The 15,516-nt window shown below is 51.6% G+C and overlaps 1 protein-coding gene across 1 annotated transcript in view; it reads right to left on the reverse strand.

The window, feature by feature from the left end:
* The window catches only part of TNK2 (tyrosine kinase non receptor 2), a 110,361-nt gene that overhangs the window by 59,361 nt on the left and 35,484 nt on the right, over window positions 1-15,516 (reverse strand). The window contains 5 exon segments of the mRNA XM_060242846.1: window positions 2,493-2,645; window positions 7,708-7,848; window positions 7,851-7,925; window positions 12,859-12,929; window positions 14,098-14,275. Coding sequence (XP_060098829.1) covers window positions 2,493-2,645; window positions 7,708-7,848; window positions 7,851-7,925; window positions 12,859-12,929; window positions 14,098-14,275 — 618 coding nt within the window.

Genomic DNA, 15,516 nt, shown 5'->3' on the forward strand with positions numbered 1-15,516 from the left:
TTTTCCATCCCAGGCATCATCTTGTCAACCTCTCTCACGTCACCCCTCAGTCGACGTTTTTTTCAAGCGAAAGAGCCCCAAGCGTTTTAACCTTTCTTCATAGGGAATCGTCATGACCTTCGGGGGCCTGCCCTCCCCTCCCCTCCCAAGTTTTTAAATAAAATTTATTTATTCATTTACAAAATCCATGTCCCACCTTTCTGCCCTTAAGGCACCTAAAAATTTAAATCGTACGTTCTAAAAGAATCAACTCCATCCTAAACAAACACCGTTAAAACCATTAGAAAACAGAGTTAAAAGACAGGAAAAGCACGACAACGGAAATTTAAACATTGTTGTCGGGTCTTCGGTACCCCTCCCGGTCTCCCGGCGTCGCCGTTGCCCCTCCCGTGCACTCTGGGGCGTTCCCCGGAGGTCTCAGAAACAGGGGGGTGGGCACTGGGTTACTTCACCGCAGGCCCCCGTTCCCTCCTGGCTGTGCTGTGGCTCCTGTCCCTCTCTCTCGCGAGGCAGCCTCTTTGCGCATCAGCCAGCTTCCTCAGCGACCTCCTCCCTCCCTCCTTTTATGCTTCCCGACCCAACCTTTCCCCTCCCCGGGTCCTGCCCCTCTCTGGCTCCTCCCCCCTTCAAAGCCCCAGATGCCCGGGAGAGGCAAGCCAGGGCTGGGCTGACTGGGCGTGCCTCGGGCGTCCTAGCCCTCGGCTGTGTGCTGCGATGGGGCGTCTCGCGCTGCGACGAGACGAACGGCTCTCCTCCTCCTGGCTCGGTGCTGGGCTCAGCTTCTCCCTCTTGCTCCCCGGCGTCTTGCCCTGGCCAGACTTCGCGGACTCGGAGTCGGGCTCGGAGAGGTGGGGAAGGCTCTTGGGGTGACGACGAGGGCTTGGAATGGCTGGCAGGTGACGGGGGTCTCCTCCCTGCAGTCCCCGCCCGGGCTGGGCGGGACAATTGTTTAGGAGGAGGGATCACTGGGGGAATGCAAACGAGCCAAAACAGCCTTCACCCACTGGCAGAAGAAGGCAACAGATGGGAGACAGACAAAACTCCTCAGGGAAAGAGGTCCAGGGCTTCGGAGCCACCACCAAGAAGGCCTAGATTTCTACTTGCCTAATCTCAGAAGATGGAGGCCCCCAAAGGAAGGCCTCCAAATAGGGTTGCCCCCTGGCCACTAGCAGGGGGAAAGGTTGCCAGGTCCAGGTTGGGAAACTCCTGGAGATTTGGGGGTGGAGTCTGGGGAGGGGAGGGGCCTAAGTGGGGTACAGTGCTACAGACTTCACCCTCTAAAGCAGCCATTTTCTCCAGTGGAATTTTCTCTGTCGTCTGGAGATGAGCTGGAATTCCGGGAGATCCCCCGGTCCCACCTGGAGGGGGGCCTCTCTAGTTCATAGTGTTCAGGTTACTTCATCAGGCAGTCCTTTGGGTATGCTTTTTACTTTCTAAAGAGGCTCAACTGACATCCAAAATGTACCGAGGAGGAAGCCACATGGGTCCACTGGTGCCCCATAAGAGGAAGGATAATAAACAAGCAAGGAGAACCCCGGGCGAGTGAGGCCTGCTTGGGCTGGCTAGAGACCCAGCCAGCCCAAGCAGGCCTCTCTCACCTGGGGCTCTCCTGGGCTACACCACATCCCAGTCAAAAGGCCAGCAAGCCACCCACTGCCCAAAATCACATAAGAAGTGGCTTCTCCAGGGGTTAATGAGGGCTGCTGGGGGTGTGGCAAAGCTCCTGGTGGCTGGCTGGCTGCCCCCTCTCCTAACCCGGGGATTGTTATGCAGCTGCACCTACTATTCAGTGGACAAGGTAGGTGGGTAGGGTTGCCAAGTCCAATTCAAGAAATATCTGGGGACTTTGGGGGTGGAGCCAGGAGACACTGGGGGTGGAGCCAGGAGCAAGGCTGTGACAAGCATAATTGAGCTCCAAAGGGAGTTCTGGCCATCACAATTAAAGGGACTGCACACCTTTTTAAAAATGCCTTCCTTCCATAGGAAATAATGAAGGATAGGGGCACCTTCTTTTGGGGTTCATAGAATTGGACCCCTTGGTCCAAACTTTTTGAAACTTGGGGGGCATTTTGGGGAGAGTCACTGGATGCGACGCTGCAAATTTGGTGCCTCTACCTCAAAAAACAGTCTCCCCCCTCAGAGCCACAGATACCCGCGGATCAATTCTCCATTATTTCCAGTAGGAAGAAATCTCCCATAAGGAATAATGGAGTGCCCAGCAGACATTCCCCTCTTCTCCCCCCGCTTTCTGATGACCCTGAAGCGGGGGGAGGGCCTCCAAACCGGGGGATCCCCTGTCCCCACCTGGGGATTGGCAACCCCTTTAGGTGGGGAGGAAGAGGGGAGCCGTCAGAAAGGTTCAGAAGCTGCGCTGATTTGAGCACCTGCTGAATTCAAGGCCAGCGCCCACCCCCGTCCCACAGTGGCTCGAACCCAGGGGTTACGGCAGTGCCTGCTGTCTTGCTGGCCCCGAGCTCGCTCCTCGTCCTCACCATCTTCATGGGGTTGGAAAGCACCACCCCATACAGGCGGATGAGGTTCCGGTGATCCAGGGAATGCATGGCGTTGACCTCTCGGATGAAGTCGTCCAGGGCTTCCGGCTGGCTCAGCACGTCGGTCTTGAGACACTTCACGGCCACGCTGAGCTGGGAGGGGAAAAGTCAGAGGAGAGGAGAGGAGACATCAGATTAAATTCTGTCGCACGTCTGCAGGGTTCTCTCAGGCGCTTTACAAACGGTGACGATCTGCACCAGGGGTGTCGCCCTCTGGAGAGCCAGTTTGGTGTAGTGGTGAAGTGTGCAGACTCTTATCTGGGAGAACCTGGTTTGATTCCCCACTCCTCCACTTGCAGCTGCTGGAATGGCCTTGGGTCAGCGAGAGCTCTCTTATCTGGGAGAACAGGGTTTGATTCCCCTCTCCTCCACTTGCAGCTGCCGGAATGGCCTTGGGTCAGCCATAGCTCTCTTATCTGGGAGAACCTGGTTTGATTCCCCACTCCTCCACTTGCACCTGCTGGAATGGCCTTAGGGCAGCCATGGCTCTCGCAGAGCTGTCCTTGAAAGGGCAGCTTCTGTCTGAGCTCTCCCAGCCCCACCTCCTCACAGGGTGTCTGTCTCTTAAGAGCCAGTTTGGTGAAGTGGTTAAGTGCGTGGACTCTTATCTGGGAGAAACAGGTTTGACACCCACCTCACAGGGTGTCTGTTGTGGGGGAGGAAGGTAAAAGAGATTGTGAGCCGCTCTGAGACTCTTCAGAGTGGAGGGCGGGATATAAATCCAATATCATCTTCTTCTTCCTCCTCCTCCACTTGCACCTGCTAGCATAGCCTTGGGTCAGCCATAGCTCTGGCAGAGGTTGTCCTTGAAAGGGCAGCTGCTGTGAGAGCCCTCTAAGGCCCCACCCACCTCACAGGGTGTCTGTTGTGGGGGAAGAAGGGAAAGGAGATTGTGAGCCACTCTGAGACTCTTCAGAGTGGAGGGCGGGATACAAATCCAATATCTTCATCTACCTCAGAGGGTGTCTGTTGTGGAGGGGTGGGGGGGAAGGGAAAGGAGATAGTGAGCCGCTCTGGGACTCTTTGGAGTGGAGGGCGGGATATAAATCCAATATCTTCATCTACCTCACAGGGTGTCTGTTGTGGGGGAGGAAGGGAAAGGAGATTGTGAGCCGCTCTGAGAGTCTTCGGAGTGGAGGGCGGGATATAAATCCAATATCTTCATCTACCTCACATGGTGTCTGTTGTGGGGGAGGAAGGGAAAGGAGATTGTGAGCCGCTCTGAGAGTCTTCGGAGTGGAGGGCGGGATATAAATCCAATATCTTCATCTACCTCACAGGGTGTCTGTTGTGGGGGAGGAAGGGAAAGGAGATTGTGAGCCGCTCTGAGACTCTTCGGAGTGGAGGGCGGGATATAAATCCAATATCTTCATCTACCTCACAGGGTGTCTGTTGTGGGGGAGGAAGGGAAAGGAGATTGTGAGCCGCTCTGAGACTCTTGAGTGGAGGGCAGGATATAAATCCAATATCTTCTTCATCATCTCTTTTATTATGAGGGCTGGATCTGAACATCTATGAGACCTTGTTGGGCCAAGCCAAGTCGTGTCGTGTCGGGCCAGGCCATGTGTGTACCTATTTAAGATGAGGTAGCAGAGAGACAAACTTTTTAAAGGACACAGAGAACCATGACCTCCAAAGGGAGTTCTGGCCCTCACATTTAAAGGGAACGCTCACCTTTTAAATGCCTTCCCTCCATTTGGAAATAATGGATGGGGCACCTTCTTTTGGGGCTCATAGAATTGGACCCCCCGGTCCAATCTTTTTGAAACTTGGAGGGTATTTTGAGGAAAGGCACTGGATGCTATGCTGCAAATTAGGTGCCTCTATCTTAAAAAAAGAAGATATTGGATTTATATTCCGCCCTCTACTCTGAAGAGTCTCACAGCGGCTCACAATCTCCTTTCCCTTCCTCCCCCACAACAGACACCCTGTGAGGTAGATGAAGATATTGGATTTATATCCCGCCCTCCACTCCAAAGAGTCTCAGAGCGGCTCACAATCTCCTTTCCCTTCCTCCCCCACAAGAGACACCCTGTGAGGTAGATGAAGATATTGGATTTATATCCCGCCCTCCACTCCAAAGAGTCTCAGAGCGGCTCACAATCTCCTTTCCCTTCCTCCCCCACAACAGACACCCTGTGAGGTAGATGAAGATATTGGATTTATATCCCGCCCTCCACTCCAAAGAGTCTCAGAGCGGCTCACAATCTCCTTTACCTTCCTCCCCCACAACAGACACCCTGTGAGGTGGGTGGGGCTGGAGAGGGCTCTCACAGCAGCTGCCCTTTCAAGGACAACCTCTGCCAGAGCTCTGGCTGACCGAAGGCCATGCTAGCAGGTGCAAGTGGAGGAGTGAGGACTCAAACCCGGTTCTCCCAGATAGGAGTCCGTGCACTTAACCACTACACCAAACGTTTCTCCAAGCTAAATAGCACCCCCCACAGAGCCCCAGATACCTGCAGATCAATTCTCCATTATAACCTCTGAGAATCAGTCTCCATAGGGAATAACGGAGTGCCCAGCAGCAATTTCCCTCCCCTCCTAGTTTTCTGATGACCTCCAAACCTGCCCCCACATAGGTTTCAACCACAAAAGTCCCACGGAAAAATGGAACGCAGGAAAAAGACCCCGACGGGTTCCGTGTCTATATCAGCCTCCAAAATGTCTCAGAAATGATAAGTCCGCTTAAACACATCTTTAATCCAACTCCGATTTATTCCACAGAAGCCATAAGTTTTGGAAAAGTGTGGACTGTACAGAGTTTATATGTGATTTAGCCACAAAGATACACCTCCCCTTCAGCTGCAAATGTGTTCTATTTTTTGCAGCAAAAAGATTGAATATGCGACTCTTTCGTATAGTCACTAGGATATATATTCAATATAAATAGTTCTGGTTTAAATTGAATCTGTGTCTTCAGAATCTTCCAATAGTCTTTTACCACTTCACAGGTCCGCCACATATGGCAAAACGACCCAACATGTTTAGTACATTTCCAACACTTATTAGACACATTAGAGTACATTTTAGAAAGTTTTTGTGGCATTAACATATCATCTATAAAACATTTTGTACAGGTTTTCCTTAAAGGCTACTGACTCGGTTAGTTTAATATTAAGTTTCCATCACTTTACTCTCAACCCTCAATAAATCTGAGTTGGATGAAAGACGTGTTCAAGAGGACTTTATGATTCCTGAGACATTTGGGAGGCTGATATATACATGGAAGCGGCCCCATGGCGCAGAGCGGCAAAGCAGCAGTACTGCAGTACTGTGATCTGAACTCTCCGTTCTGTCCGAGTGAAAGCTGGTTCAGGTAGCCGGCCCGAGGTTGACTCAGCCTTCCATCCTTCCGAGGTCGGTCAAATGAGTACCTAGCTTGCTGGGGTAAAGTGTAAAAGATTGGGGAAGGCAATCACAAACCACCCCGTAAAAAGTCTGCCGCGAAAACGTTGTGAAAGCAACGTCACCCCAGAGTTGGAAACAACTGGTGCTTGCACAGGGGATAGGGTTGCCAATCCCCAGGTGGGGGCAGGGGATCCCCCGGTTTGGAGGCCCTCCCCCCGCTTCAGGGTCGTCAGAAAGCAGGAGGAGGGGAGGGACATGTCTGCTGGGAACTCTATTATTCCCTATGGAGATTTATTCCCATAGAAAATCATGGAGAATTGATCCGCGGGTACCTGGGGCTCTGGGGGAGGGCTGGTTTTTGGGGTAGAGGCACCAAATTTTCAGTATTGCATCTAGTGCCTCTCCCCAAAATACCCCCAAAGTTTCAAAACGATTGGACCAGGGGGTCCAATTCTATGAGCCCCAAAAGAAGGTGCCCCTATCCTTCATTAGAACATAAGAACATAAGAGAAGCCATGTTGGATCAGGCCAACGGCCCATCAAGTCCAACACTCTGTGACACACAGTGGCAAAAAATTTTATATACACACATACACTGTGGCTAATAGCCACCGATGGACCTGTGCTCCATATTTCTATCTAAACCCCTCTTGAAGGTGGCCATTCTTGTGGCCGCCACCACCTCCTGTGGCAGTGAATTCCACATGTTAATCACCCTTTGGGTGAAGCAGTACTTCCTTTTATCCGTTTTAACCTGTCTGCTCAGCAATTTCATCGAATGCCCACGAGTTCTTGTATTGTGAGAAAGGGAGAAAAGTACTTCTTTCTCTACTTTCTCCATCCCATGCATTATCTTGTAAACCTCTATCATGTCACCCCGCAGTCGACGTTTCTCCAAGCTAAAGAGTCCCAAGCGTTTCAACCTTTCTTCATAGGGAAAGTGCTCCAGCCCTTTAATCATTCTAGTTGCCCTTCTCTGGACTTTCTCCAATGCTATAATATCCTTTTTGAGGTGCGGCGACCAGAACTGCACACAGTACTCCAAATGAGACCGCACCATCGATTTATATAGGGGCATTATGATACTGGCTGATTTGTTTTCAATTCCCTTCCTAATAATTCCCAGCATGGCATTGGCCTTTTTTATTGCAAACGCACACTGTCTTGACATTTTCAGTGAGTTATCTACCACGACCCCAAGATCTCTATCTTGGTCAGTCTCTGCCAGTTCACACCCCATCAACTTGTATTTGTAGCTGGGATTCTTGGCCCCAATGTGCATTACTTTGCACTTGGCCACATTGAACCGCATCTGCCACGTTGACGCCCACTCACCCAGCCTCAACAGATCCCTTTGGAGTTCCTCACAATCCTCTCTGGTTCTCACCACCCTGAACAATTTAGTGTCATCCGCAAACTTGGCCACTTCACTGCTCACTCCCAACTCTAAATCATTTATGAACAAGTTAAAGAGCATGGGACCCAGTACCGAGCCCTGCGGCACCCCACTGCTTACCGTCCTCCACTGCGAAGACTATTGCCTATGGAAGAAAGGCACTGAAAAGGTGTGCCGTCCCTTTAAATGTGATGGCCAGAACTCCCTTTGGAGTACAGTTATGCTTGTCACAGCCTTGATCTTGGCTCCACCCCCAAAGTCCCCAGATATTTCTTGAATTGGACTTGGCAACCCTAACAGGGGACCTTTCCTTTCCATATACACGGAACCCGCTGGGGTCTTTTTCCTTCATCCCACCCAGAGGTTGGCAACCCCACCTGGAAGGGCTCGCAGAGCCAGCTTGCCCCTTACCGTCTTGCCAGTGGGCGCCCCCCACTCCCCACGCCGCACCACCCCGAAGGAGCCATCGCCCAGCTTCTCAAAGAGCACCAGGTCCTTTTCGCTGATCAGGCAGGTCAGGGCTAGCTGCTGCTGGCCTTCCTCCGCGGGGGGGTGGAGGGGATCTCTTGCACGGGACGCCCGGCCGGCTGCGGCTGGAACTCCGCGTCGGGCCTCTTCCCGCTGAACACCTGCAGGGACAGAGAAACACAGGAGGGACACGCTGGGGGCCGCTGCCGCTCTGCAAAGGCTGCTCCTGCTCTCCTGTTTTACCCTGAGTGCAGGGTCGGTTTCAGGGTTGGCCCTGCCACTAGGCAGACTAGGTCACTACCTAGGGCGCCACTGAATTAGGGGTGTGACGGTGACGTTATCAGTGCAGGGGGGCATCAAAAGTTAGGCTTGCCTAGGGTGCTAGACAGTCTAGGGCAGGGGTGTCAGAGCCAGTCTGGTGTAGTGGTTAAGTGCACAGACTCTTCTCTGGGAGAACCGGGTTCGATTCCCCGCTCCTCCACGTGCACCTGCTGGAACGGCCTTGGGTCAGCCAGAGCTTTCGTAGGAGTTGTCCTCGAAAGGGCAGCTTTTGTCAGAGCTCTCTCAGCTCCACCCAACTCACAGGGTGTTTGTCTCCTGAGAGTCAGTTTGGAGTAGTGGTTAAGTTAACTCTTATCTGGGAGAACCGGGTTTGATTCCCCGCTCCTCCACTCGCAGCTGCTGGCATGACCTTGTGTTGGTCATAGCTCTGGCAGAGGTTGTCCTTGAAAGGGCAACTTCTGTCAGAGCTCTCTCAGCCTCACTCACCTCACAGGGTGTCTGTTGTGGAGAGGAAGATAAGGGAGATTGTGAGCTGCTCTGAGATCCGGAGTGGAGGGCAGGATAAAAATCCAACATCATCTTTTTCTTCTTCCCTCTTCCTGTCAATCACAGCACCTGCTGTCTGGTCCATTAAACTGGAGATGCCGGGGACTGAACATGGGACCCTCTGCAGTCCAGGAAGGAGCTCTAACCGCTGAGCCATAGCCCTTCCCCAGCAAAGCCCAGGTGGTTGTTGAAAGCCAGTTTGGTGTTACTGAGAGCCAGTTTGGTGTAGTGGTTAAGTGTGCAGACTCTTATCTGGGAGAACCAGGTTTGATCCCCACTCCTCCACTTGCAGCTGCTGGAATGGCCTTGGGTCAGCCAGAGCTCTCAAAGGAGTTGTCCTTGAAAGGGCAGCTTCTGGGAGAGCCCTCTCACCCCCATCCACCTCACAGGGGAGGAAGATAAAGGGGATTGGGAGCCGCTCTGAGACTGAGATTTGGAGTGGAGGGCGGGATATAAATTCAATATCTTCTTCTTCTTCAAACTCATTTGTTATGAGGGCCGGATCTGACATAAATGAGACTTTGTTGGGCCGGGCCATGTCAGGCTGGGCCACGTGTGTAAGGTTACGTAGCAGCAATATAAACTTTATAAAGAACACAAATACAATTAAATATTTTTTTTTTTAAAAAAAAACTTAACACATGCTTAAAATGTTAGCACATGTTGTTTTTAAAGGTGCTTTCTTTGTATCTCTCCCCTGGGATCCAGGGAACCGGGCAAAGGAAGCTCTGGCTCTTTCCTTCCTTCCCCAGGGGACCAGGAGAGGGAAGAGCCTCAGCCAACAGAAGGAAGACAGGCTTGGCCCAGTAGCTCGTGCAATTGAGAGAGCCTGGCAAAGCAAGCTCTCCATCCTCCCTTTCCACACCAAGGGAGGAGCCTCAGCCAAAGGAGAAAATAGAGGCTCCTTTTTTCTCCTCAGCCGAAGGAGAAAATAGAGGCTCCTCTGTAGCTCCTGCAAGCAAGCCTTGCAAAGCAAGCTGTTCTGCAGAAGGAAGCAAGAGAGAGGGAGAAGGAAGCAGCCAGTTGCTCGGGGGGCCTGATAGGAGTCCCCCAGGGGCCCGATTCGGTCTAGGGTCAGCCCTGGTTGGTCTTACCCATATATCCAAGCTGGCAGCCGTGTTGGTGCGAAGCAGTTGAACAAAACAGGACTCAAGTTGCACCTTTAAGGCCAACGAATTTTTATTTAGAACGTCAGCTTTCATTGTCCTCTTAAGCACACGTCGTCAGACGAGGAATCCGGCACAGTGAGCAAAGCCATACAGAGCTGAGCAGAGCTATACATAGCTGGTAGGCAGTGGCTCAGAATCTGTACCATGTTGCATTCTGGGCCACTGCCTACCAGCTCTGTACGGCTCTGCTCAGCTCTGTATGGCTTTGCTCACTGTGCCGGATTCCTCGTCTGATGACGTGTGGCTTAAGAGCACACGAAAGTGGACGTTCTAAATAAAAAATGGGTTGGTCTTAAAGGTGTGACTTGACTCCTGCTTTACCCATCAACTAACATGGGCAGCTGCCCTGGGCCCCACACTTGGGGGGGGGCGGATCTGACTGCCTTACCCCAAAACTGAAGGGTTTGAAGGGGCTGGAACAGCGTCCCTATGAGGAAAGGCTGAAGCGTCTGGGACTTTTCAGTTTAGAAAAGAGATGACTAAGGGACACCTGATAGATCAGGGGGTGGCCAAACTGTGGCTCAGAAGTGACATGTGGCTCTTTCACAACTATGTGTTGTTCTTGAAGCCCTCACTGCCCCATCAGCCGGCTTGGAGAAGGCATTTGTCAAGTTGTTTGAAGACCGAGCTGGAGGAGGCTTTTCCCCCCTCACTTCCGGAAGTGAGGGAGGAAGAAGAAGATATTGGATTTATATCCTGCCCTCCACTCCGAAGAGTCTCAGAGCTGCTCACAATCTCCTTTCCCTTCTCCCCCCACAACAGACACAATGTGAGGTAGATGAAGATATTGGATTGGATTTGTATCCCGCCCTCCACTCCAAAGAGTCTCAGAGCGGCTCACAATCTCCTTTCCCTTCCTCCCCCACAACAGACACCCTGTGAGGTAGATGAAGATATTGGATTTATATCCCGCCCTCCACTCCGAAGAGTCTCAGAGCGGCTCACAATCTCCTTTCCCTTCCCCCCCCCACAACAGACACCCTGTGAGGTAGATGAAGATATTGGATCTATATCCCGCCCTCCACTCCGAAGAGTCTCAGAGCGGCTCACAATCTCCTTTCCCTTCCCCCCCCACAACAGACACCCTGTGAGGTAGATGAAGATATTGGATTTATATCCCGCCCTCCACTCCGAAGAGTCTCAGAGCGGCTCACAATCTCCTTTCCCTTCCTCCCCCACAACAGACACCCTGTGAGGTAGATGAAGATATTGGATTTATATCCCGCCCTCCACTCCGAAGAGTCTCAGAGGGGCTCACAATCTCCTTTCCCTTCCCCCCCACCCCTCCACAACAGACACCCTCTGAGGTAGATGAAGATATTGGATTTGTATCCCGCCCTCCACTCTGAAGAGTCTCAGAGTGGCTCACAATCTCCTTTCCCTTCCTCCCCCACAACAGACACCCTGTGAGGTAGATGAAGATATTGGATTTATATCCCACCCTCCACTCCGAAGAGTCTCAGAGCGGCTCACAATCTCCTTTCCCTTCCTCCCTCGCAGCAGACACCCTGTAAAGTGGGTGGGGCTGGAGAGGGCTCTGGCTGACCCAAGGCCATTCCAGCAGGTGCAAGTGGAGGAGTGGGGAATCAAACCCGGTTCTCCCAGATAAGAGTCCGCACACTTAACCACTACACCAAACTGGCTCTCAAAGCATTGCTAGCTCAGCAGCTGCCCTTTCAAGGACAACCTCTGCGAGAGCTATGGCTGACCCAAGGCTATTCCAGCAGCTGCAAGTGGAGGAGTGGGGGATCAAACCCGGTCTCTGTCCTCTACACACACACATCATTTGAACCCATTTACTCAACACAGCTCCATGTTATTGTTTCTGACATGGAGGCAAATGACAGTATTTCATTCTTTTAAAACGGCAGCATGAGAGATAATATCAATTATTGCTTCAGAAAGACCAGACAGCCCCGTTAAAAGACGTAGGGTTTTTTCATGCTGCAAAACATCTTCTAAAGAAGAAGGAGAGATGGAATTTATCTTCACTCAGAGTCTCAGATCAGCCTACAATCTCCTTCCCTCCCCCTCCCCACAACAGACACCATGTGAGGGAGGTGGGGCTGAGAGCGCTCGGAGAGAACTGGGACTATCCCAAGATCGCCCAGCAGATTTCATAGGGAGGAGGATTGGGGAATCAAACCCGGTCCACCACTCTTAACCAGTATACCAATCTGGCTCTCTGGAGGACAGACTTATCTTCCACGAATCTATCTAATTCCATTTCCAAGCTTTTTATTTCTGTGGCCATCGCTACATCCTCTACATCCGCGGTCACTCAGCTAGTTGCATGTGGAGGAGTAGGGAATCCGACCCGGTTCTCCAGATTAGAGTCCACTGCTCTTTACCACTACACTAAACTGTCTCTCTCTCTAAAGGGGGCCAACACCAAAAGGGAGGCGTGTGAGCACTCTCTCTCTCCCCCCCCCCCCGCTATTATTCTCTCCCTGCACTGACTGCCATCTTGATTGCTAAAAATCGGGCCAATACATCTAACATCTTTTGGACATCTAAGTTGCCTGTGACAATTATGTTTCCATTTTATGTGTTCACACAATCCATCCTGCCTTAAATTAATTCTGATCTAGTAGCTTAACTGTTTTAACTGTTTGATTGTTTTATTGGTGGTTTTAATTGTTTTACCATGTTGGAATCTACCCTGAGCCCACTATGGGAAAGGGCGGATGATAAATTTACAGAAGGAAGGAAGGAAGGAAGGAAGGAAGGAAGGAAGGAAGGAAGGAAGGAAGGAAGGAAGGAAGGAAGGAAGGAAGGAAGGAAGGAAGGAAGGAAGGAAGGAAGGGGAAAGAAAGAAAGAAAGAAAGAAAGAAAGAAAGAAAGAAAGAAAGAAAGAAAGAAAGAAAGGAAGGAAGGAAGGAAGGAAGGAAGGAAGGAAGGAAGGAAGGAAGGAGGGAGGAGGAGGAGAAGAAAGAAAGAAAGAAAGAAAGAAAGAAAGAAAGAAAGAAAGAAAGAAAGAAAGAAAGAAAGAAAGAAAGAAAGAAAGATTTTTTGAACTGAAATGTAGTTGAATAATTTTTAAGATTTTTTTTAAAAAAACAACAGGTTTCTAGTCCTCTCCGATCCCTGTGCTTACTTTGCTCATCCAGGATTTCCTTTTGCATATCGCCTTCTTCCTCTTCACAGCCTCCCAGAGGCGCCGCTGACCTGCGAAAGCCAAGAGAGGCAGGTTGCTAAGCAATGCGGAGGTGCTCTCTTCCCACAATATCCCTCCCTCCCTCCCTGTGAGGAACACTGCTGTGGGCTGGCAGGAGGGACCTGGGGATCCTCTAGAATTCCACCTCTAGACAGCAGAGGTCACTTCCCCTGGGGAAAATGGCTGCTTTGGAGGGTAGACTCTGTGGCATTACACCTTGCTGAGGTCCAGGGGTCGTTTTGTAGAAAAATAGGTGGTAGAGCTTATTAGCATAACGCATTACCATATCCTGTTCTCCCACCCAGTCAAAAGCAACCCGTTGCAAGAAAGGAGAGCCCCGAGCAATTGAGGCCTGCTTGGGCTAGCTAGAGATGCAGCCAGCCGAAGCAGGCCTCGCTCGCCTGGGGCTCTCCTCAGCTGTCCCACCCCACCCCCCCACAGTCAAAAGGCCAGCAAGCTACCCGCCGCCCAATATCACATAAGTAGTGGAGAAAGGGTGGTGCGGGCTTCTCCAGAGGTTAATGAGGGCTGATGGAGGTGTGGCAAAGCCCCTGGCAGCTGAATAGCTGCCCGCTCTCCTAATCCAGGGATTGTTATGCAGCTGCACCCACTATTCAATGGACAAGGTAGGTGGGGAGGAAGAAGGGACAGGTGGCTTGCTGGCCTTTTGACTGGGGGTGGGGGCAGGAGAGCCCCAGGTGAGCGAGACCTGCTTGGGCTGGCTGAATCTCAAGCCAGCCCAAGCAGGCCTCGCTCGCCCGGGGCTCTCCTTTCTTGCGTCGGGTTGCTGTTGGCTGGTGGGGTAGTGGCGGCATATGCTAATGAGTTATTCTGATGAGCTCCACCCCCTCTTTTTCTACAAAACGACCCCTCACTTGTGAGCTCCTGCATAAATTAGATTGCTCCAGGGCCATTATTCCTGAGCTAAGACAAAAACGTGTGAGCCGGCGGTTAAAAAACTGTGAGCGAGCTCACCTTAACTCAGCTGAGAGGGAACGCTGGTGGCAGCTCACCCACCACCTTCCCCAGCTCCGATGCAAGCTTCCACAATCCCAGAGAAAAAGAATGCTGCCCACTCAAGATTCAAACTCGCCTCCCGCTGGATTACGTGGCCCACAACCTCTGATTCCGGAGTACAGCGAGCAAGCCGCAAAGGGGAAAACCAGTCGCCTGACTCACCAGGACGGCCCATGCCGATTTTCTCCAGATCTTCATTTTTGACGTACTCGAAGTGCGAGAGCCGCGTAACGTTGAGGTCATCGCGGATCCTCACGAAATACTGTTGCAGCTGGACCTCGGTCAGCAGTTCCAGCAGCCAATCTGTGCCTTCGTCGGCTTGCATGCCACCAGTCAGCTTCTGCAAAGGAACAGGCGAGAGCAAGGTCAGGGAGTGAGGTCAGGGTTAAGTCTAACAGCGACCCTTCCTTCACTTCAGGCAGAAGTCCTTTCTCCTTTAAATATTTCTTTATTAACTTTGAGAATTTTTTTTGAGATAAATAATTTTTTGTATTGACGATGTAAACAGCTTGGAAGAAGATGCATTGCAGATTTATATCCCACCCTTCTCCCTGAATCAGAGACACAGAGTGGTTTACAATCTCCTCTATCTTCTCCCGCCACAACAGACACCCTGTGAGGTGGGGGCAGATTTATACCCCGCCCTTCTCCCTGAATCAGAGACTCAGAGTGGCTCACAATCTCCTATAACTTCTCCCCCCCACAACAGACACCCTGTGAGGTGGGGGCAGATTTATACCCCGCCCTTCTCCCTGAATCAGAGACTCAGAGCGGCTCACAATCTCCTATGTCTTCTCCCCCCACAACAGACACCCTGGGAGGTGGAGGCAGATTTATACCCCACCCTTCTCCCTGAATCAGAGACTCAGAGCGGCTCACAATCTCCTCTATCTTCTCCCCACACAACAGACACCCTGTGAGGTGGAGGCAGATTTATACCCCGCCCTTCTCCCTGAATCAGAGACTCAGAGCGGCTCACAATCTCCTATAACTTCTCCCCCCACAACAGACACCCTGTGAGGTGGAGGCAGATTTATACCCCACCCTTCTCCCTGAATCAGAGACTCAGAGCGGCTCACAATCTCCTATAACTTCTCCCCCCACAACAGACACCCTGTGAGGTGGGGGCAGATTTATACCCCGCCCTTCTCCCTGAATCAGAGACTCAGAGCGGCTCACAATCTCCTATGTCTTCTCCCCCCACAACAGACACCCTGGGAGGTGGAGGCAGATTTATACCCCACCCTTCTCCCTGAATCAGAGACTCAGAGCGGCTCACAATCTCCTCTATCTTCTCCCCACACAACAGACACCCTGTGAGGTGGAGGCAGATTTATACCCCGCCCTTCTCCCTGAATCAGAGACTCAGAGACGGCTCACAATCTCCTATAACTTCTCCCCCACAACAGACACCCTGTGAGGTGGAGGCAGATTTATACCCCGCCCTTCTCCCTGAATCAGAGACTCAGAGCGGCTCACAATCTCCTCTATCTTCTCCCCCCACAACATAAGAACATAAGAGAAGCCATGTTGGATCAGGCCAACGGCCCATCAAGTCCAACACTCTGTGTCACACAGTGG

Source organism: Heteronotia binoei, chromosome 6 (genome assembly GCF_032191835.1).
Source record: "Heteronotia binoei isolate CCM8104 ecotype False Entrance Well chromosome 6, APGP_CSIRO_Hbin_v1, whole genome shotgun sequence".
Taxonomy (NCBI): domain Eukaryota; kingdom Metazoa; phylum Chordata; class Lepidosauria; order Squamata; family Gekkonidae; genus Heteronotia; species Heteronotia binoei.